Source organism: Aotus nancymaae, unplaced genomic scaffold, assembly GCF_030222135.1.
Source record: "Aotus nancymaae isolate 86718 unplaced genomic scaffold, 86718_ANA_hifiasm-v0.15.2.pri h1tg000108l, whole genome shotgun sequence".
Taxonomy (NCBI): Eukaryota; Metazoa; Chordata; class Mammalia; order Primates; family Aotidae; genus Aotus; species Aotus nancymaae.
In genome coordinates, this window is record NW_026988523.1 from 17,023,686 (window position 1) to 17,049,835 (window position 26,150).

The 26,150-nt window shown below is 39.6% G+C and overlaps 1 protein-coding gene across 1 annotated transcript in view; it reads right to left on the reverse strand.

The window, feature by feature from the left end:
* Nucleotides 1-26,150, reverse strand: part of NIBAN1 (niban apoptosis regulator 1) — a 166,423-nt gene that overhangs the window by 69,746 nt on the left and 70,527 nt on the right. The window contains exons 3-5 of the mRNA XM_012444626.2: nt 22,421-22,552; nt 18,140-18,254; nt 13,397-13,564 (exon numbers count right to left, since the gene is read on the reverse strand). Coding sequence (XP_012300049.2) covers nt 13,397-13,564; nt 18,140-18,254; nt 22,421-22,552 — 415 coding nt within the window. The remainder of the gene's footprint in view (nt 1-13,396; nt 13,565-18,139; nt 18,255-22,420; nt 22,553-26,150) is intronic.

Consider the following 26,150-nt stretch of genomic DNA (forward strand, 5'->3'; position numbering starts at 1 on the left):
AACTTTTCCATGAGAAAGGTGCCCTCCTGGTACGAGGAAGAAGAGAATATTCTAATCACCAGAGTTAAAGAGTGAATGCCAAGATGAATCTGCACAAATATACCTTACTAAAATAACTCTTATCTTCCTCTAGATTGCCCACAATTTTACAGACTTACGAACTAAAATCTCTTTGCTTGTCAAGCCACTTCTCCACAATTTATTACTTTTGTTAAAATGGTATATAAGCCCCCAAGTCTAACTGCTTCATTGGGAATTTTCTCTCTTTTTTTTCTGTGAAGCACCTTTTGCCATGTAACAAAATAACATTAAATAAAATATGTATGCTTTTCTCCTGTTAATCCATCTTTTATCAGCCTAATTCACCAATTCCAGCAGAACCTAAGAGAGTATAGTAGTATAGTAAAAGCTTTTCCTCCCCTACAGTGGTGAAAATGCAGTAAATATTAAAACTGTATAAAATAGCAATAATAATATGTTGGTGGATTAAAAATTGAAAAATATAATTAAAATTTAAATACACAACAGCCTATAAGTGGAGAGGGGTGTTAAAGGAGCTAAAGCATTCTAAGTTATCTGTATTTTTTGAGAGAAAATTAAGGATGTTGATTAATTTTTGGCTTTGATAAGTTCTGCAAGTTAAAATTTCTAGGATACCCACTAACAAAATAAAAACAGAATATACAAAATAAAAATAGAATATAAAATATATTGTTTATTGATTATTATTGCTAATAGTAAGGTTTTAATAATAATCAACCCAGAAGAAGTCAATAAAGTAGAAAAAAGGAAACAGAAAATGTGGGATATATAGAAAACACAAAATAAGACAGTAAATTTACAAACAAAAATATGAGTAATTATAATACACGTAAATAAACTACATGCTCATTTAAAGATGAAGATATATTCTTTAAATGTTGTATATGTATCATTTAAGTGATAAACATCTCTTAAATGATACATATACAACATTTAAAGACTGTCAGATGTTTTTATTAAATAGATATTTCATGCAAGCCTTAAAAGATGGTTGGTATAGTTATATAAATATCAGACAAAATAAACTTTAAGGCAAATAGCATTAATAGAGATAAAATGTGCCATTTCATAATGATAAAAGTTCAGTTCACTAGGAAGACAGAATTCTAAATATGAATCTATCTAGAACATTACATCTATGTGTATATGTGTGTGTATATACACATATATAACTCAAAACATTTAATTCAATAATAGAAATGCAAGCAATAAAATAAATCAATCATCACAGTGGCATATTTGAATATACTTTTCTCAATAACTGATAAATTTAGCATAGCAAAAACTCTATGAGGATATATTTGTCCACAGAGGAGGTCTACAGAAATAAAAACAGAAGTAAGGATATAAATTTGAATGACACAATTAACATACCTAAGATAAGGGACATATAAGGCTATAGAATATATATTGTTTTCAAGGGCCCATGAGCTTTTATGAAAACTGACCATATACAGGGACATAAAGCAAGGTGCAACAAATTTTAAAAGATGATATCATAAAAACTATATTTTCTGTCCACAGTGCAACTAAGCTAGAAATCAATCAATATATTTGGAAATTAAGAAACACAATTCTAAATAACTCATAAGTTAAAAATAATAATAATACAAATCAGAAAATATTTAAATCCAAATAATACTGCATATCCAAACTTGTGAGATTCAGCTAATGTAGAGAGAAATTTATAGCATTTAAACACTTGTGTTAGAGTGAAAAAATGGCTGATGATTAATGAGTATATTAGTTTTCAAGTCCTGTAAAACAAATTACCCCAAAGTTAGTGGCTTGAAACAAACAAATATTTATTATCTTTCAAAGAAAGGAGGAAAGATCTAAAATTGACACCCTAATGTCACCATTAAAAGAACTAGAGGAGCAAGAACAAACAAATTCAAAAGCTAGCAGAAGACCAAAAATAACTAACCTCAGAGCAGAACTGAAGGACATAGAGACACAAAAAACCCTTCAAAAAAAAAAAATCAATGAATCCAGGAGCTGGCTTTTTGAAAAGATCAACAAAATAGATAGACCGCTAGCCAGACTGACAAAAAAGAAGAGAGAGAAGAATTAAATAGGCACAATAAAAAATGATAAAGGGGACATCACCACTGATCCCACAGAAACACAAACTACCATTAGAGAGTACTATAAATACCTCTATGCAAATAAATTAGAAAATCTAGAAAAAATGGATAAATTCCTAGACACATACACTCTCCCAAGACTAAACCAGGAAGAAGTTGAATTCCTGAATAGACTAATAACAAGGTCTGAAATTGCAGCAATTAATAGCCTATCAACTAAAGAAATTCCAGGACCAGATGGGTTCACAGCCAAATTCTACCAGATGTACAAAGAGGAGCTGGTACCATTCGTTCTGAAACTATTCCAAACAAAACAAAAAGAAGGAATCCTCCCTAACTCATTTTATGAGGCCAACATCATCCTGATACCAAAACCTGGCAGAGACACAACTGAAAAAGAAAATTTCAGGTCAATATCCCTGATGAACATCTATGCGAAAATCCTCAATGGGATACTGGCAAACCGAATCCAACAGCACATGAAAAAGCTTATCCGTCATGATCAAGTCAGCTTCATCCCTGGGATGCAAGGCTGATTCAACATATGCATATCTATAAATGTAATTCATCACGTAAACAGAACCAAAGACAAAAACCACATGATTATCTCCATAGATGCAGAGAAGGCCTTCAACAAAATTCAACAGCCCTTTATGCTAAAAACTCTCAATAAACTAGGTATCAGTGGAATGTATCTCAAAATAATAAAAGCTATTTATGACAAACCCACAGCCAATATCATACTTAAAGTGCAAAAACTGGAAGCATTCCCTTTGAAACCCAGCACAAGACATGGATGCCTTCTCTCATCACTCCTATTCAACATAGCACTGGAACTTCTGGCCAGGGCAATCATGTAAGAAAAAGAAACAAAGGGTATTCAACCAGGAAAAGAAGAAGTCAAATTGTCTCTATTTGCAGGCAACACGATTGTATATTTAGAAGACCCCATTGTCTCAGCCCAAAATCTCCTTAAGCTGATAAGCAACTTCAGCAAAGTCTCAGGACATAAAATCAGTGTGCAAAAATCACACACATTCCTATACACCATTAACAGACAAACAGAGAGCCAAATGATAAGTGAACTCCCATTCACAATTACTACAAAGGGAATAAAATATCTAGGAATACAACTAAAAAGGAATGTGAAGGACCTCTTCAAGGATAACTACAAACCACTGCTCAAGGAAATAAGAAAGGACACAAACAAATGGAAAAACATTCCATGCTCATGGTTAAGAAGAATGAATATCATGAAAATGGCCATACTATCCAAAGTAATGTATAGATTCAGTGCTACCCCCATCTAGCTACCACTGACTTTCTTCACAGAATTGGAAAAAAACCACCTTAAAATTCATATGGAACTGAAAAAGAGTCTGCATAGCCAAAACAATCCTAAGCAAACATACAAACAAACAAACAAACAAACAAAAACCAAAGATAGGCATCATGCTACCTGACTTCAAACTATACTACAAGGTTAAAGTAATCAAAACAGCATGGTACTGGTACCAAAATAGAGATACAGATCAATGGAACAGAACAGAGGCCTCAGAAATAATGCCAGACATCTACAACCATCTGGTCTTTGACAAACCTGACAAACACAAGCAATGGGGAAAGGATTCCCTATTTAATAAATGCTGTTGGGAAAACTGGCTAGCCATATGCAAGAAGCTGAAACTGGATCCCTTCCTTACACCTTATACAAAATTTAACTCAAAATGGATTAAATATTTAAACATAAGACCTAAAATCATAAAAACCCTAGAAGAAAACCTAGGCAATACCATTCAGGACATAGGCATGGGCAAGGACTTCATGACTAAAACACCAAAAACAATGGTAACAAAAGCCAAAATTGAAAAATGGGATCTAATTAAACTAAAGAGCTTCTGCACAGCAAAATAAACTATCATTAGAGTGAACAAGCAACCTACAGAATGGGAGAAAATTTTTACAATCTACTCATCTGACAAAGGGATAATATCCAGAATCTAAAAAGAACTTAAACAAATCAACAAGAAAAAAACAAACAGCCCCATCAAAAAGTGGGAGAAGAATATGAACAGATACTTTTCAAAAGAAGACATATATGAGGCCAACAAACATATGAAAAAATGCTCATCATCACTGGTCATTAGAGAAATGCAAATCAAAACCACAATGAGATACCACCTAATGCCAGTTAGAATGGCAATCATTAAAAAATGTGGAGACAACAGATGCTGGAAGAGGATGTGGAGAAATAGGAACACTCTTACACAGTTGGTGAGAGTGTAGATTAGTTCAACCATTGTGGAAGACAGTGTGGTGACTTCTCAAGGATCTAGAAATAGAAATTCCATTTGACCCAGCAATCTCATTACTGGGTATATACCCAAAGAATTATAAATCATTCTACTATAAGGACACATGCACACGTATGTTCATTGCAGCCCTGTGTAGAATAGCAAAGACCTGGAACCAACCCAAATGCTCATCAATGATAGACTGGACAAAGAAAATGTGGTACATACACACCATGGAATACTATGCAGCCATAAAAAACGATGAGTTTGTGTCCTTAGTAGGGAATTGGATGAATCTGGAAACCATCACTCTCAGCAAACTGACACAAGAACAGAAAGCCAAACACCACATGTTCTGACTCATAGGTGGGTGTTGAATAATGAGAACACGTGGACTCAGGGAGAGGAGCATCACACACTGGGGGCAGTTGGCAGTGGGGGCGGGGTAGGGGAGAGACAGTGGAGGGTGGGGAGGGATAACATGGGGAGAAATGCCAGCTATAGTATACACCTAAAGTCAAATAAAATAAAATAAAAAGTATAACCTACTAAAACTGAGTTAAGAAATGGAAAATCTAGGGCTGGGCATGGTGGTTCATGCCTATGTTCCCAGCATTTCGGGTGGCTGAGGCAGGAGGCTCACTTGAGGTCAGGAGTTCGAGACCAGCCTAGCTAGCATGGTGAAACTCCATCTCTACTAAAAATGCAAAAAAATTAGCCAGGCATGGTGGTGTGTGCTTGTAATCCCAGCTACTCTAGAGGCTGAGGCAGGAGAACTGCTTGAGCCAGGGAGGCAGAGGTTGCAGGGCATCCAGATGGTGCCACTGGACTCCAGCCAAGACTCTATCTCCAAAAAAAAAAAAACAAAAAACTGAGTAATCCTATAACAATTTTAAAATTTAACTCAAAGAGAACACCAAACTAAGATGATTTTACAGGGACACTCTACCAAATATTATACTCACAAATAATTCCAGTTTTACAAAAACTATTTCAGATTATAGAAAAGGAAAAATAATGCATCATTTTATAAAGCAAAAATGACCTTGATGTAAAATCTGAAAATGCCACTGAAAAATAGGAAAATTACATGTCAAATACACTCATTAACAAAGATGTGAACATTCCTTTAGATATTAGCAACCAAATCAAAACTAAATGCCTATAAACCAGCAACAAACAGAAAGTGTTCACAGTAGCACTGTTAATAATAAATAGTGGACCCAAATGTCTGTCTAGAGTAAAATGGATATTCGAAATTATGGTATATTAATATAATGGAATATGTTTAGCTTTGAAAGTCAATAAATTGCAGCTACAAGCAATAAAATGGATGAAACACTGGAATATAATACTGAACAAAAAGAAGTCATGGGAAGAAATGTAGTGAAATTCCATATGGATAAAGGTAAAAATATACAAAATGATTAAGCATATGTGATAAAGCTATAAAGGAAAGCAAAATATAAAATCTAGTATGGAGATTTCTCAAAGGGAAAAGAAGGATATAGGATCAGGGAATGACACATAAGAAATTTCAGAGATAACAATAATGTTCTTTCTACTTTATACATACTTTATAAACATTATTCTCTATGTACTTAATATTTAATTTTAAAAACTCAAAACAAAGAATAAATGATAGCTCCAACCTTCTTCATGGTATGGGAAGAATGAATGTGACTCACTGTTCAATATCAACAGATGAGAATTTTATCCAAACTCTCCTGGATGTTTATATTTAAAAGAAATCCTGGGCTATATGCCAAATAGATTCCTTTCATAATGCTGATTATCTAACCACATATTAATACAGTCATTGCATTTACTATGTCATTTTAATAAGTATGTTTCAATTGTAATATATCCCGTCTATGAGTGAGAAAAGAAAACCAAACCCAAAACTTGAAAGCTATTCAGGCTTTGCCACAGTTGATTATAATAATATCAAAAACTGCCCAGTGATGTTGGAATCTACCCAATCTAAATAGCGTGAACAAAAAAAATTTTATTTTGCTTAAATGAATGTTAACTCTGCTTGTGTAATCTTTTTTAAATTATTGTTCCAATTTGTCATCCTTAACTATCATAACCACACAAGTTTTAGACCTTCATACCAAATAACTATTTGGTTCATTGGAACTGGGGGAGATGGGGTGGAAGTCAGTGGTTGCATAGAAAGAGCACCATGTTTGATGGGCCAAAAGAAGTATTCAAATATAGTTCCTGGCAACATAGCTTTACACAACAGTGAACCCAGGACTATATATCCCATATACTGCCAGGGAGAAACATTGAATGGCTAAGAAAGAGCAGTTCTGTTTATTCTAGTCACTGATAAAGCCCTGTTCTTCTAGTTCCAACTCTTAAATTGCTTTGAGAGCTTCAAGTAACTAAAGTAAATCCATAACTATAAATAATACCAAGGCATATTTTAGATCTATTATTTTTAAAGCATTCCAACCCATGTCTTCACAAGCAGTGTAATCTTCCTTTACAAATTAGAGTTTTTACTTAAATTGCATGAAATAATACCTGGTTTACATTTTAAACTACACTAAATTAACCAGTATACAAGCTATGCTATCAAATATTTTATCCTTGGAGCATTTCTAAACTAAAAGATATAGTCATGGTTAGCCTGTGGACAAAATACCAAGTTAAAGTCAGCTCATACAATTTATCAAGAAGCCAGATATACCCGGGTCTCAGGCAATCGTAAGTGAATAGCTCTGGATTTGCTTTACTCTGGATCATGCAAACATATCATGCAAAGAGTAGTTTGATTTAATAGCAGCATGTTTAAAATGCCCAAGAGATGAGTCTTTCATAAAATAACACTGAAAAGACAACATGATATGTACAACTGAAGCAGATGTCAAAGACCAGGTGTTGGGACAGTTGGTTCTCAGTCACTAACTAGCAGTGACCTATTTGAGCCTTATAATTAAAAACTGGGGGACCAAATTTAGAGTTTCATGGACCAGGGGTGGAGGGAAGTGGAGGAGGTAAGGGAGTGATTACTTTCTATGAAAAAAACCACACACCCACAGAGACAGAGAGGAATATTTATAATTGTAGAATATTAACTATGTGAGGCAAAAAGCACAGGCTAAAACTCCAGAAGAGAATGTAGCTCAAGCAGAGAGAATACTTTTAAAGAATTTTGTTTTGGATACTCCTAGGAAAACTGGAAATTAATATCTACTTATTTATTAAACAGTAACTAGCAAGCATTTTGCTTGCAGTGCATAGAGGGTTTTATGTATGCATTTCAACACATCTATACTATAGAATATTTTTATAAGTAAAACCATTCAAAGATATGTTCTCAGGAATTATATTCTTAGTTATCTACCTCTAAACATTATTAGTTTGTAGTAAAGTGCCCAAAGGAGCCTAAGTATAAGTTAGAATTTTCCAACTCATAGATATGTGAATGTCTATAAACATAAGCATGTGCCACAAAATTCAAAAGTACATTTTCATATATTGCAAACTAAAATGCATTGTATGTTTTCAGTTAGAATTGATTGATGTCCATACTAGATACAAGTAATGAACTTGCTTCATAGGTGACAATAGGCTCCAAGTAATGAACTTGCTTCATAGGCGACAATAGGCTCCAAGAAGAAATAAGCTGGGGAAAACAGATCTGAGATTTGCTGCTGAGTGTTGGACAGCAAAATGATCATATTCAAATAAACACACCAAAAACGATTTGCTCTGTCTGATTTGAATTGTAAGATCTTCTTTTGTTCTAAAATTAAATTTAATCCTGAAATATTTATTGAACACCTAAAATTGCAAGTATCAAAATCAAATCTAATAAAGGCATAGGATTTCCGGGGTAAGAGCTCAAAGCATATAATACTGACAGAGAAACCACTTCCAACACACAACCACTGTTATAGCTCCACATTCCACCTGACACACTCTATACAAGCAATCATGGATGTCATCATTGTCATAAGTGATTGAAGTAGTCCAACTTGAAGCACTGGTTTGCAGAGTACCTTTACCTTGTTGTGGTCTATTCACCAAAATTCTATGGGCTCCTCTTTGATACTATCTTTTTCAACCCGTGTGCACTCATGTTTCCCAGATATTCTACCGTTCTCTTTTCTTAGTGTTCATGACAATGTGAAAACTGGCATCTGTTTAGTGGCAGTCTTGGCTGTCCTTCAAGCTAGCACAGCACTGTTGAACAAAACTTTGCCAGCATTCCACCTCCTTTCCAGAATCACCATTCATCCAGTGATGGCTGCCTTCTAACATCTGGTTCCTCTGTTCCCCCAAATCCTTTAGGCTGAATATGATGGCTTAATATTGACAAATGCCTTCCCTCACTCTGGTGCAAGCTACTGCCATCTGTTGCCAGCTAGAGCTTTTTAAATGGCCTCCTGGCCACCCACCATGCTACCCTCTCATCCACTGCCTACACTGCAGCCACTGTGACCTTTCTGAAGTGAATATCTGATGAAGTTGCTCATTTACTTGAAATCCTAGTGGTGTCCTATTACTGTTATAATAAAGCCCAAGTTCCTAATATGCATCACAAAGCCCTCAATAGCATGGATCCTGCCCATCCTCCTCTCTCCTCTCTAAGCACCAGTCACACAAAATTCTTTCCTGTTCCTTTAATGGTCCATGCTCTGTCTTATTCCTGGCCCTCGCATATCCTATTCCTCCTGCCAGAAACACTTTGTCTCCTTCCTGCACATTTACATGCCAAGAAATGATTATTCTGAGATGGAAAAACAGACTTGCATTGATAATGATCATTCTTCCATATTACATATGTTTGGCCCTCTGTATTGTCAGGACCCTATAACTACAATGGCACATTTTGCAAACTAAAGTTCTGAAGAATAGGATTGCATTTTGGACAACAGGACTGTCTCAGAACATCTTGGCTTTACATAAGTCTCATTTTGTGGCAGCAGACATTCAGAAACATGGCTTTCCCTGATCAGGGACAACGGATATAGTGTGATTCCAAAAGGGACAGAGGATAGCAGCTGCTGTAGGATCATGTTATGCAGTGGGCTTGACATTTAGTCCAGTGAGGTGGAGCAGGATGTTTTACTAAGGATTAATCTTGTGGGATTTTCTTATGCCTGCCCAATGAAGAGTTGCCAAAACTAAATAAAAACGTAACACAGGATCCCAGAAGGGATAATGAGGGGAGAAATACCAGATATAGGTGATGAGAGGATGAAGGCAGCAAACCACCTTGCCATGTATATACCTCTGAAACAATCCTGCATGATCTGCACATGTACCCCAGAACCTAAAGTACAATAAAAAAGAGAGTGAAAAAAAAAACCAAAAAAAAACTAACACATGTGAAAGGTACACATGTGCGCATGTGCATGCACACCACACACACACACACACACACACACACACACATACCCCTGTTTATTCTCCTTAGGATACAAATGATCTTTGAGGTTCCTAAAGGCTGCTCTCTCCTCTGAAGGAGGAAGAAACTTAGAGCTCTTATGGCCCTTACCTACCTTAGGAGCTAGCCTTACAGTTAGAGAACAGGGCATAATCAGGCCCTTCATCATAGAAACGCCTACCCTACAAGGAAGAACAGGACAAGGGGGTTCCAGATTCGGAATGAATGAACATGAACATGTAACCAAATTCAGACCCAACACTCCTGGGGCAAGTAGTCTGGGTTGTGGTGGAATTTGAGTACTAAGGAACATGTCCTGGAACCCCAAGCGAGATCAACAATGCCTAGCATCAGCTGCTCGTGTTACAGGAAAGGGGTTCCGATCCAGACCCCAAGAGAGGGTTCTTGGATCTTGTGCAAGAAAAATTTCATGGTGAGTTCACAGTGCAAAGTGAAAGCAAGTTTATTAAGAAAGTTACGGAATAAAAGAATGTCTATGTTCTCCACAGAGTAGCCCTCAGGGCTGCTGGTTGCCCATTTTTATGGTTATTTCTTGATGATATGCGACACAAGGGGTGGATTATTTATTCCTCCCCTTTTTAGACCATGAGAGTAACTTCCTGACATTGCCATGGCATTTGTAAACTGTCATGGTGCTGGTGGGAGTGTAGCAGTGAGGATGACCGGAGGTCACTCTCATCACCATCTTCATTTTGGTGGGTTTGGGCCAGCTCCTTTACTGCAACCTGTTTTATTAGCAAGGTCTTTATAACCTGTATTTTGTGCTGACCTCTTATCTTATCCTGTGACTTAAAATGCCTTAACCATCTGGGAATGCAGCCCAGTAGGTTTCAGCCTCATTTTACCCAGCTCCTGTTTAAGATGGGGCTGCTCTGGTTCACATGCCTCTGACACTAGAATGCCTAGGACCCAGTTGTCAACAGAGAAGCACGGTGGCCTGAGAGCCAATGAGGCAACGTCCACAGCAGGCTGATAGCCATTCCTTACCTGCATGCGGGTACAGGATAGCAGGCTCCCAGCAGCCACCTCAGGGTTTCTGGCCCTTATCCCAGCCCTAATTTTAAATCTATTTCTTAAATATTCAGGTAATTATGGGGAAAAGTGGTTAACTGGCAGCTTGTGAAAACCTGTTTCTGGTTTACTCAAAATCATACAATGAGTAACAGGCAGAGGCTAGAACAGAAAATGTGACAGACAATAAAGATGAGTGGTACACCGTGCTGTCAAAAACAGAAAAAGGGAAGAGAAAAGAAAGGCCCACTCCTTGGCCCATGATAGTCAAGGACTGTTCCCTACGATGTTATCAGAGTCTCTGGTTCTGACTGGAGCTACTGGAAGTTATGCCAAATTAAGTCTGCATAAAGCCTCAGTGAGGCTAAAACAGTTTCTGGGCAGAGGAATGTGACACAGAACCAGGGAAATATGACTAGACCTCATTATCTTGGTGCCTTTGATAACATACTGGAGAGCAGAGTGAGGTTTTGAATGGGCTGAAATCTTCCATAAATGGAGTCTAAATGCAGGCTACATAACATTCAAAAACTCCTCAGAGAAATTCCTATTATGTACATGAAAGGGGGAACGCAGTAAGTCCCATTTGGCTGGGCAGGGAGCATTCTGTGCTCCGTGAAACCTGGCAGTTTCCGTGCTGAGTGCCAACTGCATGTTCCTACTAGACCAAGGCCCTAAACACAGACGGGCAAGTGTATTGGAAAATGAGCTAAATGGAGCAGTCAGGGCTGGGTAATTCTTTGTCTCTAGAACATCAAAACCACAAGGCAAGATTTTAATAAGAGTATCATTTTTGTAAAGTCCCTAACTAGTTATGAGCCAGTATGTTGATGAATGTTACTCAGAGTTGCTATGGCAAAACAGACTGATCTTACCTCCTTCCATGAATGCCCATCGATACACAGCTAAAACCAAAAGTTAGTTGAGATGTATCACTAGTGACTCTCGCTCTGTGAGACTGACACTCTCAGGGAAACCTCTGAATTTTAAAATAAGTATACAGTGAAATTAACCATATTAGGAAATAAAAGCACATAGGTGAGGTAACTCAGCTCAAATGTCACCTGCTCAGAGAGGCCTCCCCTGGAGAGCTGAAAGTTCCACACTCCCTTCTTCACTCGTTAGTAACCTCTAGTTGCTCTTTAACACATTAACTGTGATAACTTTCAAATGATAATTAGTGGGTATTTATCCATCCTCAATGTTTGAATTTAAACTCCTAGAGACAGGAACTCTGCATGCTTCATTATCCTCTTCCTAATGCCAACATAGAGGCTGGTACAGCATAAGCCCTCAGTGCTCTTAGACTGGCCGCCTTTCCAAGGACCAACAACAAAGATTGCAGTTATCTGTAACTGAAGACTTTGTGGAGACCAGAAAAACCAGCATGCACATCCATAGATCAAAAACATCACGTACTGGAATGAGAAGTCTCTTTTACTGTAGACGTCATATTAGTTAAGTCCATGCCTGGAGGCAACATGGTGTGAAGCAACACCACCCCAAGGGCGGTCCGTGAACCAGCAGCATCAGCGCCACTCGGCCGTGTGCTAGAAATGCCAAGCCCAGGCCCCGCGGTGGACCCAGTGAGTCAGAATGTCTGGGGGTGAAGTCTAAGAATATGTGGCTTAATTAAGTTCTCCTGGTGATTCTTAAGAACCCTGAAGTTTTGAGAACCACTGATTTAGAAACAAATATTAGATTATCACGAACTGTGTCACTGATCTTAACTGAGTAACCGTTATTTAGAAATAAAGGTGAAAATAAAAAGGAAATGTCATAAAGACTAGAATTTGCCAGGGAAAACTAACATGTTCTTGGTGGCATTTAGATTTTTTAAATCAAGAAGGAGAGTGAATTATATGCAAAATAGTCTACATGAATAAACTCGGGGCAGTCAGAATGTCCCCCCATAACTTGCGGCCAGATAACTGCCCCACGTTCTGCTTCACCAGGGCCTCCGAGACCTGCCTGAAAACCAGCAAGCAGGCCAGGCCCCTTGTACACAGAACTCTCACTTTACCTGTTTCCCTCTTCCTCCCTGGGGCAGCACCTTCTGTGGCTCTTTCTAAGAATCGGGCGCAGTGGCTCACGCCTATAATCCTAGCACTTTAGGAGGTCGAGGTGGGCGGATGACAAGGTCAAGAGATCAAGACCACCCTGGTGAACAAGGTGAAACCCCATCTCTACTAAAATATAAAAATTAGCTGGGTGTAGTGGCGCACGCCTGTAGTCCCAGTTACTCAGGAGGCTGAGGCAGGAGAATTGCTTGAACCAGGGAAGCAGAGGTTGCAGTGAGCTGAGGTCATGCCACTGCACTCCAGCCTGGCAACAGAGCAAGACTCCATCTCAAAAAAAAAGAGAAGAAGAAGAAAGAAGAAAGAAGAGGAAGAAGAAGAAAGGAGAACGAGAAGGAGAAAGAAGAAAGAAGTAAGAAGAAGAATCATCACTGCAACAGATGACAGACCAGGACAACTCAGCAAGAGCAGCCCCCCCCACCCCGCCCCAGGGATGAGAGGGGAGCCATGCCATACCGTGATTCAGATGCCTGATGCAGTCATTTAGGAGGGCACTAAACCTCTTCTGGTCAGCAGCCTCATGGAAGCAGAAGTAGCCGTGTCTGAGAAAGGGCTGCCACAGGTACACCGGGAATTCCTTGGGTAGGACCACGAAGGGCTGAGCATTCTCCTTCTCACTGGAGGCTAAAGAAACATTGAAAACAAAAATACCTTTTAAAACATGTTATCTTTTATTTCAAACATGTGTTTCAAGGCATGAGGGTAACTATCTGGAGCAGCCTATGGGATGGAAAGTTGGCGAGATATTTTCACAGGGCAGGAAAACTGGGAGCGCTGGCTCTTCTAGCATCCCTCCACTAGCATCCCCTGTCCCATAGCCCCAGCTGCCTGATCTCCTACCTAACACCACAGGGACAGTGAGGCCAAAAGGCACAGAATCTTTCTTTTCTTTTTTTGAGACAAAGTCTCTCTCTGTCACCCAGGTGGAGTGCAGTGACACAATCTTGGCTCACTGCAACCTCCACCTCCCAGATTCGAATGATTCTCCTGCCTCAGTCTCCCACCCAGGTAGCAGGGATTACAAGCGCACACCACCACCAGATGTGGTGGTGCATGCCTATAATCCCAGCTACTCAGGAGGCTGAAGCGGACAGAGCACTGAGGTCAGGAGTTCAAGACCAGCCTGGCCAACAAGGTGAAACACTGTCTTTTTAGAGACTGGGACTCATTTAACCAAGTGCAATATCACATAATAGGAATGTGCATTCATGGAAAGGAGGAAGGTTTATGTAGGGGTTCTGAAAAGTAGGTTTAAAATGAGTTCCTTGGAATTGATTTTGAGGGAAGGGGTAAAAGTCACATTGTGTAGGGCTTTAAAAACAATTTCCTAGGCCAACATCGCACATTTGTAACTCAACAAACTGAAGTTGAACATCTGCTGTGTTCCATGACTGTGCTGTGGGCTAAGGATACAAAGCCATGGAAGATGCAGTCTGCGTCTCTAGGCACTCACAGTGTGTAGCTGTGGTTCTGCTCCCTGGGGAGGCAAACTGCACGGGAACTGATCTCATTCTCAGGGAAAGATAAGGAAGAGGGGCTCTCTAAGAGGTCATTGAAAGCACTGGGAATACCAGGAAATGAATCATAACCATAAGGGAGGCTAGAGAACTGACTCAGTTACTGGCGAATTAATAAATCAGGATTGGTTTAAATGAAGAATAAATTTCTGGGGATATATGGGAGCCCTGTTCCCATATATCTGGAATCTGAAAGTAACAGAGCAGAAGGCACTGTGAGCACAAGCCCTGACCCACCAGGACCTAGTACAGTGCTGGGAATGAATCAACATGAAAATGAGCAAATGAATGAATGACTGAAAGCTAGAGAGACACCTGTAGTTGTAACACAATATCTATTTCCCTTTCTGGGGAGAATAAAGCCCCTGATTTTCAGCTGGGCAAGTGACTGCATAAAATAAGACTACATTTCCAGCCTCCCTTGCAGCTTGGTGAACCCACAGCTACTAAGTTCTGTCCAATAAGATGTCAACTGAAGTGGCATATGAAAATTCCTGGAGGTATCTCCAAAGAAAGTGACTGTATCCTCCTCCTTTCCTTTCCTCCTCCCTGCTATCTGAAGTGAGAGTGCTATGGTAGGGGCTCAGCAGCCACCCTGGACTCTGCCAATAAGGAGCACAACCTAGAAATAAAGGGAGAGAAAGCGAGAAAGAGCCTGAGCCTCTGACAAATTCAGTCCACACCAGCCCTGGACTAATATCCAAATATCTTTAGTGAGATAATAAAACTATGAGTTTTTTATTGTATGCAGTGAACCAGATTCTAACCAATAAAATGCTACATAAGTGAATTACTTTAGCAAAACATAGGGGTATTTTTTCTGTATCAACTCAGCTGAATACTCTGTAAAGAATACACTTATCTCAAGCCTGTAATCCCAGCACTTTGGGAGGCCGAGGCGGGTGGATCACGAGGTCGAGAGATCGAGACCATCCTGGTCAACGTTGTGAAACCCCGTCTCTACTAATACAAAAAAATTAGCTGGGCACGGTGGCGCGTGCCTGTAATCCCAGCTACTCAGGAGGCTGAGGCAGGAGAATTGCCTGAACCCAGGAGGCGGAGGTTGCGGTGAGCCGAGATCGCGCCATTGCACTCCAGCCTGGGTAACAAGAGCGAGACTCCGTCTCAAAAAAAAAAAAAAAAAAAAAAAAAAAAAAAAAGAATACACTTATTGGCCAGGCATGGTGGCCCATGCCTATAATCCCAGCACTTCGAGAGGGCAAGGCAAGAGGGTCACTTGAGCTCAGGAGTTAAGACCAGCTTGGGAAACAGAGTGAGACCCTCATCTCTGCGGTTCTTTTTTTTTTTCCCCCTCCGGGCATAGTGGCATGTAACTGTGGTCCCAGCTACGGAAGAGGCTGAGGTGGGAGGATTACTTAAGCCCAGGAGGTTGAAGCTACAGTGAGCCATGATCGCACCACTGCACTCCAGCCTGGGCAACAGCATGAGACTCTGTCTCAAAAAAAAAAAGGAATGCACTTATTCATTAGCCTCTAGTGCTTTTTCTCAAGCAAGTTTAATTCCTCCCATCTTTATTATGCCTTTATTCTTTCCACAGAAATATCACAGTCAGTCTTCCTGACTGACATAGTTTTATCAAATGATCCTCCTTGCCCTCTCCAAGAATGTCACAATTTTGTACAACCAACCAAAAGCAACACTGACCCTTTGCATTTAAAAGCCTCAACAAGCCCATAAAATTCATTCCTACTGGCCTCTAGTTATCTCACTTAACCTTTTACAACAGTTTTCCAGATGCCATCAGTGAATTTTTTCCAAGTTGAGTTACAAGAATATCACAAACGATCTACTGTAGAATATTCTATTTTAAAAGTCAGAAGGCCACACCACACAATTTAAAAAGTCATTGAAATTCTCCATTTGAAGCCTTGGCCAACTGGCATTAATCACACAGGACTTGTGTTTTTTAGTCTTTTTCATTCCTTACAATATGATTTCAGCAATAAATCAATAAATATATTGTCTCTTCTGACTGATTTCATTGGAAAGTTTTTGAGAGATTTGGATGAGTCAACATGTTGGTATTCCCATTTCTAGCTGCAGCTCCACCGCCAAGGACATATAAGTAGATGTTGAAAGAAAATATAATAATATGCATAGTAAACCTAAAGTGTTGTTTTAGCATGAATTACTTAGTAATAATTTGTTAATCTCGGTTTATGGCTCATGTACCAATCCTGTAATTGTGTTATTAAAGACACTATGCTAAGCAGTCAGCACCGAAATAACAATTAATAAAATGATTATGTTTTTCTCCGTAAGTTCTAATGAAATTATTATGCCCATTAATAAGAACCAGGGCTCTCTTCAAGAACCAAGTAATTACTGTGTAGTATGATTTACACAAAGCCAGATGGAGTTTTTACATTATCCACACTTCATGAATCTCTATGAACTGCCACTGCCCTATTTGGTCTATATATTATCCATGATTTCTCCACATGAAAAAAAGTAGAATGAATGAGAATCAAAGCAGGGTAGAGCTAGAAAGGCCCTTCTATGTTTTTAAGTTCAAAGCCCTGTTTTTGAGTTAGAGAAACAGAAACCAGAGCTGTTCAGCAGCCAGCTAAGCTAAAGCATTTGGTAAGTGGCACAGCCAGAACTAGATAAAAATCCAATCTCCCAATTCTCTTTCTATGGCAGCAGACCAGCTTTATTCATACATATGCAAATTAATGCAATTTTTTTTTAACACAGTAGCTATGAGTTACTGTAACACTTATTAAAAGGTTGTCTATTAGGCCGGGCGCGGTGGCTCAAGCCTGTAATCCCAGCACTTTGGGAGGCCGAGGCGGGTGGATCACGAGGTCAAGAGATCGAGACCATCCTGGTCAACATGGTGAAACCCCGTCTCTACTAATACAAAAAATTAGCTGGGCATGGTGGTGCATGCCTGTAATCCCAGCTACTCAGGAGGCTGAGGCAGGAGAATTGCCTGAACCCAGGAGGCGGAGGTTGCGGTGAGCCGAGATCGCGCCATTGCCCTCCAGCCTGGGTAACAAGAGCGAAACTCCGCCTCAAAAAAAAAAAAAAAAAAAAAAAAAAGGTTGTCTATTTAGGGTATTTTGCTGCATATCATCCCAAAATTAGAAAAATCATATTCCCTGATAGGTCCAGGCTTGCTTACTAAAAGATGGGACTGTACATTTCATGGACTGGGCCCTACCTGTTTATTTCTGCTGCCTTGTAGGGTACTATCAAAGGCTGCAATATATTCCAAAAGCTTCAAGATACCTGGCTGACAGCACATTTTGCACGTGCTAGAAACACAGAGACTGACTATGTATTATTGAATGGGATTAGAAATAACAGAAGTGGTAAAATGTTTTCCTAAACTAGAGAAATCACATCTTCCATTTTTCTATGGGACATGGGTGTCTAGCCCAGGGTTTCTCAACCTTGGTAGTACTGATACTTTATGCTAGATAATTCTTCATTGTTAGGGTCTGATCTGTGCATGGCTAAGACGTTTTGCAGCATTTCTGGCCTCCATTCACTAAATGCCACAGCACCCCCCTTCCAATTGTGACAAACAGAAACGTCTCCAGATGCTGCCGAATGTCCCCAGAGGGAAATCCCTCTCCTTTACTGAGAAACACAACTACAGCTAAACAAAGAAGCTTTGTCATTTTGCCTTGGAAAAGAATGATCAGTAACTCACCAAGAGGGTCTGGGAAATGCCTATCAGATAACAGATTATATTCATCTTCTGAGGTTAACACCTTGCCACCAGCTGGAAGGATTCGGCTTTTAGGAGCAGCTCCTCTCTGATAGGCCTGGGGAAGAAAAGGCATATAGGAATGATATTTTTTTCCCCATTTAAGTTTTGGAAAATATCAGGAATATAAAAAATAGACAGGCTCAGATACCCCCAGAGATAGCAGTACCTATACTATGTTATTGAGTTACAGTTATTTACTGAAAAAATATTTTAATACTTTTGTGTGCTGGTCACAACATGGTAAATCAGAGTCCCTAATCTCAGGGAGATTCACTGTAGATATGTTCTTGAATGTGGAAAACATAATCTCAGTAACTTCCAGAAAATTTGTATCACATTTACCATTTCAGATGCTAACACCTGAATCATTCTGATAATAACCACAAAGGTAACGATCACACAAACACTGCACAGAGTGCTTGGTGGCTGATGTGGGCTACATATGATGACTAATGAGACTGTGGAACACGTAGCTGCAATGATGGTTACCATGGATTTTCATCAAAACATTAAAATGTTGGCATGATAAAATATGCTACTACTTTTCCCTCAGATGTGAAACTGTTTTGCAGTAAAATGATTGGGATGGAAGTATAGCATTGTGACATCAGAACAAATTCTGCCCAGCAGACAAGAAGCTCTGCTATTTGAGACACAGAAAAGAGGTGCCGGGAGTTTGGTAAGCAGATATGCCCATAAGGACATAGAGATAAGACAAAATTTAAGTATGTGCATCTGATGGGAGGGCTTAAGCCAAGACAAAATTTTGAAACTAGTAATCCAAAGGCAAGTTGAGAATTGAAACCAAGAAATTTTGAGACCCAAAATCTAGAATATACTCCTGGAGATAACTAAATAATGTTGATCTGAGCAACATAGTCAGAGTAACGATAACACATTCTGCAGCAATAAACTAGTGAAGACATCCAAACAAAACAAACTCTCAGATATCTAAAAGGCTTGTCTTCGTACTTGTAACAACCACTAATCAACTGCTTAAGCATGTCAGGGAACCAGAATGTAAGAGAAAAGAATCTAAACTTGTATGATATTAAGAAGATTTAGAAGCAATTTGATTTAGACTGGATGGAAATGTGAATTGTATTATTAGTTATAACAGGCCCCAATATTGACTTTTGTAAGCATTACACCGTTTAATCCTCAAAACAGTACTACGCATTAGATGTTATCTCCATTTTTGAAATGGGAAACATGAAGCTCAAAGAGACCGAATAACTTGTCCGTGGCCCAGCAGTGAGTAGGTGACACATCCAGGACTCATACTCATGTCTGTCCAGCCCCAATGCATACAAAATAGAAACCATTATCAAGTGAGAATGTTTCACTGTTCCTGTTTAATTGCCAGCCAAAATTAGACTCTAAATAATAGACAACTTACAGGTACTTAATGCATAACTCTTAGATACAATTTTACAAGATATTTCTATAAATTAAAAAACAAGATATTATTAAAACTTTGAGGCCAGGCGCAGTGGCTCACACCTATAATCCCAGCACTCTGGGAGGCCGAGGCGGGTGGATCACGAAGTTAAGAGATCGAGGCCGGGCGCGGTGGCTCAAGCCTGTAATCCCAGCACTTTGGGAGGCCGAGGTGGGTGGATCACGAGGTCAAGAGATCGAGACCATCCTGGTCAACACTGTGAAACCCCGTCTCTACTAATACAAAAAAATTAGCTGGGCATGGTGGCGCGTGCCTGTAATCCCAGCTACTCAGGAAGCTGAGGCAGGAGAATTGCCTGAACCCAGGAGGCGGAGGTTGCGGTGAGCCGAGATCGCGCCATTGCACTCCAGCCTGGGTAACAAGAGCGAAACTCCGTCTCAAAAAAAAAAAAAAAAAAAAAGAGATCGAGACCATCCTGGTCAACAAGGTGAAACCCCGCCTCTACTAAAAATACAAAAATTAGCTGGGCATGGTGGTGCACGCCTGTAATCCCAGCTACTCGGGAGACTGAGGCAGGAGAATTGCTTGAACCCAGGAGGCAGAGGCTGCGGTGAGCCGAGATCGCACCATTGCACTCCAGTCTGGGTAACAACAGCGAAACTCCGCCTCAAAAAAAAAAAAAAAAAAAAAACTTTGAGAAATTATGACAAACTGCATGAACTTTAAAGAAAATTCTAAGTTTTAAAGAATAGTTGGTTATCACCAAATTCAGTCACCACATCTTAACAATCTGAACAGGTTCAGTGAAAAACGATGAACAAAGAAAAAACAGTGCAACGTATAAACTGCAAGCTGAGAGAGCAAGGATTTGATTCAAAATGAAAATGAAACTTCAGTAAGTGCTGAATGCAATGAAAAGCTTTAATAAATCCAAGAACAAGATCTAGGGCTGTGTCCTCCCAGTGAGTTAGCAGTAATCATACCAACAACTGCTCCACACTGGGCTCCAGCTTTACCACAGGCCCAGTCATATGCTAATCACTTCACTACATTCCTTCACTTATTCCTCTTAACACCATGGCAAAGAAATCATGCTCACCATTTTACAGATGAGAAAACAGAGGCTCAAGATTTATAACTTAGGCAAGGGGGCATATCTAGTAAGTGGTAAAAGTATGAGTCAAAGCCCATAGCATGAACCATATTACGCTACACTGTCCCTCCTCAAGCTCCTCCGAAAGGACACTCTAACGGGCCATACAAAACATAAGGTGACTTGTTATTATCATCATTATTTGTAGTGTATTGGAACTTTGTTGCTAAGTACAAATTAAGTGTTGAAAAAATCCTAATATTGATAAGCAGAGAAAATATTAGCTTAATAAATATTGAAAAGAGTAAGTCTACCCAAGAGAGCACTTGAGCCTTGCCTGGTAGCCTGTGAAATAAGTTTTTAGCATATTTTATTTCTATTTTCCATCAGAAATGGGAAGGAAACAGATAGGAACTGTTTAGCATCAGGAGTAGTCCTCAAAGTGCTCTATGAAGGTTGTCTTGGCTATTGTTTTTTTTCTTCTTCTTTTTTTTTTTTTTTTTGGGATGGAGTCTTACTCTGTCACCCAGGCTGGAGTTCAGTCACGTGATCTTGGCTCACTGCAACCTCCACCTCCTGGGTTCAAGTGATTCTCCTGCCTCACCTTCCCGTATCTGGGACTACTGGAGCACACCAGCATGCCCAGCTAACTTTTGTATTTTTAGTAGAGATGGGGTTTCACCATGTTGGCCAGGCCAGTCTCGAACTCCTGACCTCAAGTGATCCGCCTGCCTTGGCCTCTCAAAGTGCTGAGATTACAGGCATGAGCCACTGTGCTCAGCACTCTTGACTACTCTTGAGCTTAGAGGCCAGGGAGCATAGTTTTAAATCTGTTACTATTCTTCACTGATAAATAGTAACTGTTCATTTCAAAAGGAGCTTGAGGGTCTATGTCGACTAAAAAATGTGTACAGTATGAGATCTGGAAAGATATTGGGATGATTTGACCTGTCTGGCTTAATTGAGGCCTGAAGACAAGAAGTCACTTGTCAGTGAGTTCACTTCTAGTTAATGGCACAACTTGACCTAACCTTTGGTTTGCCAAATTCACTGCTTGATATATCACACTACCTCCCTACATAAGGAAAGAAATGGGAACCAATAGCAACTGAAGTCCTCCCAGGTGCTGGATGCTTTACTCACATTATCTCATTTTCTCCACCTTTTACAGACAAGGAAAATAATGAGATAACCAGAAAAAAAGTTAAATGAAAAAAAAACCTCCATGGGAATAAAGTATGTGAGGTGTTCTGAATTCCTAGGAACCCAGACAAACCCAGGAAGATTCAAATTTAATAACAACCTACGAAATAATTCCCCAGCCACCTGTCATGCACAGGGCTTCAGAGTGGGAAGACAGGGATGCAGAGCAGAGCTGGGGAGACATCAGGACAGTGGCTGAGAAAGACCTCGAGGCTGAATTATCCTAGGAAACGCTCATATGCCAAATACTGGTCCTTCTATCTTTATAAACACTTGCAATCACTTCTTCAAAGTCTATCTTGCCACTAGATGGCAAGCATCTTATCAGCTGCTGTACACCCAGAACCTTGTGTAACCCTTGGTATGCAGTAGACATTCAATCAATATCTGTTAGTTGAAATGGGTACCTACATGCATGAGTGCTTATTGAATGAATCAGTCTCTAAGGAGAGGGCACACCAATCAACCTAGCCAAATTTTTAAGAATAGTGCAAGAACCAGTGGTAACAAAAAAGTGTCTTACCTCTTTATTCTCATAGCTCTCCACAGCATAATCATTTTTAACTACAATATATCTCTCCTTCCACTTCTTTATGTCTTCAGAAAACTGTGACAGCTCTGCTTCGTACAAAATAGTTCCAGGCGTCAATGGTGGCTTAAAGAAGATGAATACAATTAACTATCACAACAAAAGATAACATACCTTGCTACCACTAAGTTATCTGTGGTATTTCAAGGAATATTTTAGAAAACTATCTTCCGGGAAACTGTTGCTTCCTCCTGTCCCCCAACAATTGCCCTTTCCTACTCCTCTTGACCCAATGCAAATATTTGTCTTATTAGTATTTTTCTGATTTTCATTTCCCTTGATTATGCTATAGGAACAGAAGCATATAGTAGAAGGAATTACAGTAATAAGGTTATTATGCCTTGTATGCATGTGGCACTCTGCTTGATAAACTCTATAGGAGACAGGGAGTGAGGCAGGAAAGTGTAAGTGTGAATATCTACCTGGACACCCTGAACATTTCTCAGGGTTAATCCCCACAAAGCAGGAGAATTAACAGGCCGTTCCCCTATTCATTACACCTGCGGATGTAGCCTCCAATGCTCACTGGTTTTCCCAAACCCAAAGCCATGGGCCCTGTTCCATGCTACTCAAGATCATGTTTGCTATTTGCTTGAAGAACAAGCAGGTATCAAGCCAGAACACCTCAGTTCTACCTCTCCTACTTAATAGTTTCAGGATTTCTCATTAACCATGGCGATATATGTGTCATATGGCCATTCCCATTAGATTCCTAGTTATATCTTCCATTGGGTTAATTGTGTAAGGATAATTCCCATCCTGCTTCATTGTGCAATTCTCATATTATTTCAAAATATACAAATGGGCCTCTTGTCTTTTACATGTCACTGAATTTATTCTATTTTCCCTTTATTAAAAAATCACAGTGCCTTCAGAAATTTACCCCTCTACTTTCAAGTAAAATTTTAAATGAACCTTACAGAAAAAAATAGATATGCCAATCTCTTTTAAGAGTCATCTAAGGGATGAAACAAATTCCCTTCCAAATTCCAGTGCTTAATATTCTATCCTGACAGATAATGAAACAATCTCCTATCTTGCTTCATTAAAAGGTAAGAGAGCTCTTTAAATGAGACTAAAACTATGGTATAAGCTGAATTTCGTAGTTCTTACGTGCAGCTTTTCTTAAAACCTGGGCCATTTCATCAACTGATAAGCTTGTTAAAAGTGGGGCTTCACCATAGACTTACTATATCAGAATCTCTGAGGCTGTGGGCTAGAGTGTGCATTTTAATAAGCTCCTAAATTTTGAGATCACTGTTTTATGAGGGAAAGCAATCAGTTATCCCTACATACTTATGCTGCTAAATCTATTGGTTAACTTCTCAGCACTATGTGACTCACTTATCACTTATTCTCTCTTGAAACCCCTTCTTTTTTATTTTTAGGTTTTTTAAATTTTATATTCAAGGGGTACATGTGTATTATGTGTAAGGGTAGGGATTGGGCTCCTGGTGTACCCATCACCCAAATCTTGAGCATCGTACCCAATAGGTAATTTTTCAACTCTCACTCGCCCTCCCACCTTCCCCACTTTTGGAGTCTCCAGAGTCTATTCCTTCCATCTTTATATCCATGTGTACCCATTATTTAGCTCCTGCTTGTAAGTGAAAACAGGTGGTATTTGATTTTCTGATTCTGAGTTAGTTCACATAGGATAATGGCCTCCAGATCCATCCATGTTGTTGCAAAGGATAAGATTTCATTCTTTTTCATGACTGCAGCATCCTGTGGTGTATATACACCACATTTTCTTTATCTAATCAACCAATCATGCACACTTAGGTTTGTTCCAAGACCTTGCTATTAAAAACAGTGCTGTGATAAACATATGCACGCAGGAGTCTTTTTTATATAATGATTTCTATTCCTTTGGGTAGATACCCAGTAGTATTGCTGGGTCGAACGATAGTTCTTTTTTAGTTATTTGCGATATCTCCACACTGTTTTCCCTAAAGATTGAACTAATTTACATTCTCACTAACAGTGTATGAGCATTTCCTTTTCTCCATATCCACATCATCTGTTATTTTTTGACATTTTAATAATAAAATGACATTGGTAATTTGATAGGAATTGAATTGGAGCTGTATATTGCTTGGGGAATACGGTCATTTTAATGATCATGATTCTTCCAATCTTGAGCATGGGATGTGTTTCCATTAGTTTGTGTTGTCCACAATTTCTTTCATCAGTGTTTTATAGTCCTTATAGAGATCTTTCATCTCCTTCATTAAATGTACTCGTGTGTGTCTCTGTGTGTGTGTGTGTGTGTGTGTGTGTGTGTGTTGGGTGGGGGTGGCTATTACAAATGGAATTGAGTTCTTAATTTTGAAACCCCTTTTTTATTTGCCTTCTGTGACATTATACTTTTCTGATTTTTCGCCTACTCCATAGACTGTTTCTTCTTAGTCCATTTTGCTGGATCCTCTTCCTTTTCCTGAAAGGGTCAATGTGCTATTTCTTTTCTCTACCTATATTATTTCTCTCTTTTATGGCCCATGGCCTTAATACCAGTTATAAGCTAACAACTTCCAAATTTCTGTTATCCAGCCTCAATCACTCTGCTGAGCTCCAAATGAAAACATTCAATGGCCTATTCAATATTTCCACAGGTGTATGTCAAACTAGCATCTCAAACTTAACATAATCAAAAGGGAACTTGTGATCTCATTCACCCCAACTCTTCCAAGTAAAAGACAACTCCAACCACTTATTTGCTCTGGTTAAAAACCAAGAAGTCATCACATATTTCTCTCTTCTTCTATTATCTCACACCCAATCCAACAGTATGTTCTGTCAGCTCTATCATAAACACTTCTCTTCACAACCAGGTCATCACCACCCTACTCCAATTTGGTATCATTCTTCCCTCGGATGCTACAGTATCCTGCTCACCAGTTTCAATTCTTCCCTCTTGCCCCATAGTCTGTTCTTTACAGAGAGGCCAGACAGATCATTTAAAATTATATGTCACTCTGGGCTGGGCATGGTGGCTCACACCTGTAATCCCAGCACTTTGGGAGGCCAAGTCAGGCAGATCACAAGGTCAAGAGTTTGAGACCAGCTTGACCAACATGGTGAAACTCCATCTCTACTAAAAATACAAAAATTAGCTGGGTGTGGTGGTGCACACCTGTAATCCCAGCTACTCAGGAGGCTGAAGCAGGAGAATCACTTGAACCTGGGAGGCAGAGGTTGCAGTGAGCCGAGTTCGTGCCATTGCACTCCAGCCTGGGCAAGAGAGCGAGACTCTGTCTCAAAAAAAAAAAATTATATGCCAGTCTGTATTCAATACCCTCCAGTGGGACTCCCCATCACAAAACATCAAAACCCTTTTGTGACCTACAGGTTGACATGATGTGGTCCTGACCTATCTCTGCTGTCATTGTTTGTACCTCCTCCCTCGCTCATAGTGCTCCCAGCAGACTGACCTTCCCTCTATGTGGCAGGGTCTTCACACTCGCTGTTCCCTAGGCCTCCAGTATTCCATACTCTTCCCACGAATATTCACTCAGCCTACTCTCATTGCACTCCAGTTTCTGCTTAAATGTCATCTCCACAGAGGGCTTCCCTAACCACCTTCTAGCCCAGGTGCAGTGGCTCATGCCTGTAATCTCAGCACTTTGGGAGGCCGAGGTGGGTGGATCACTTGAGACCAGGA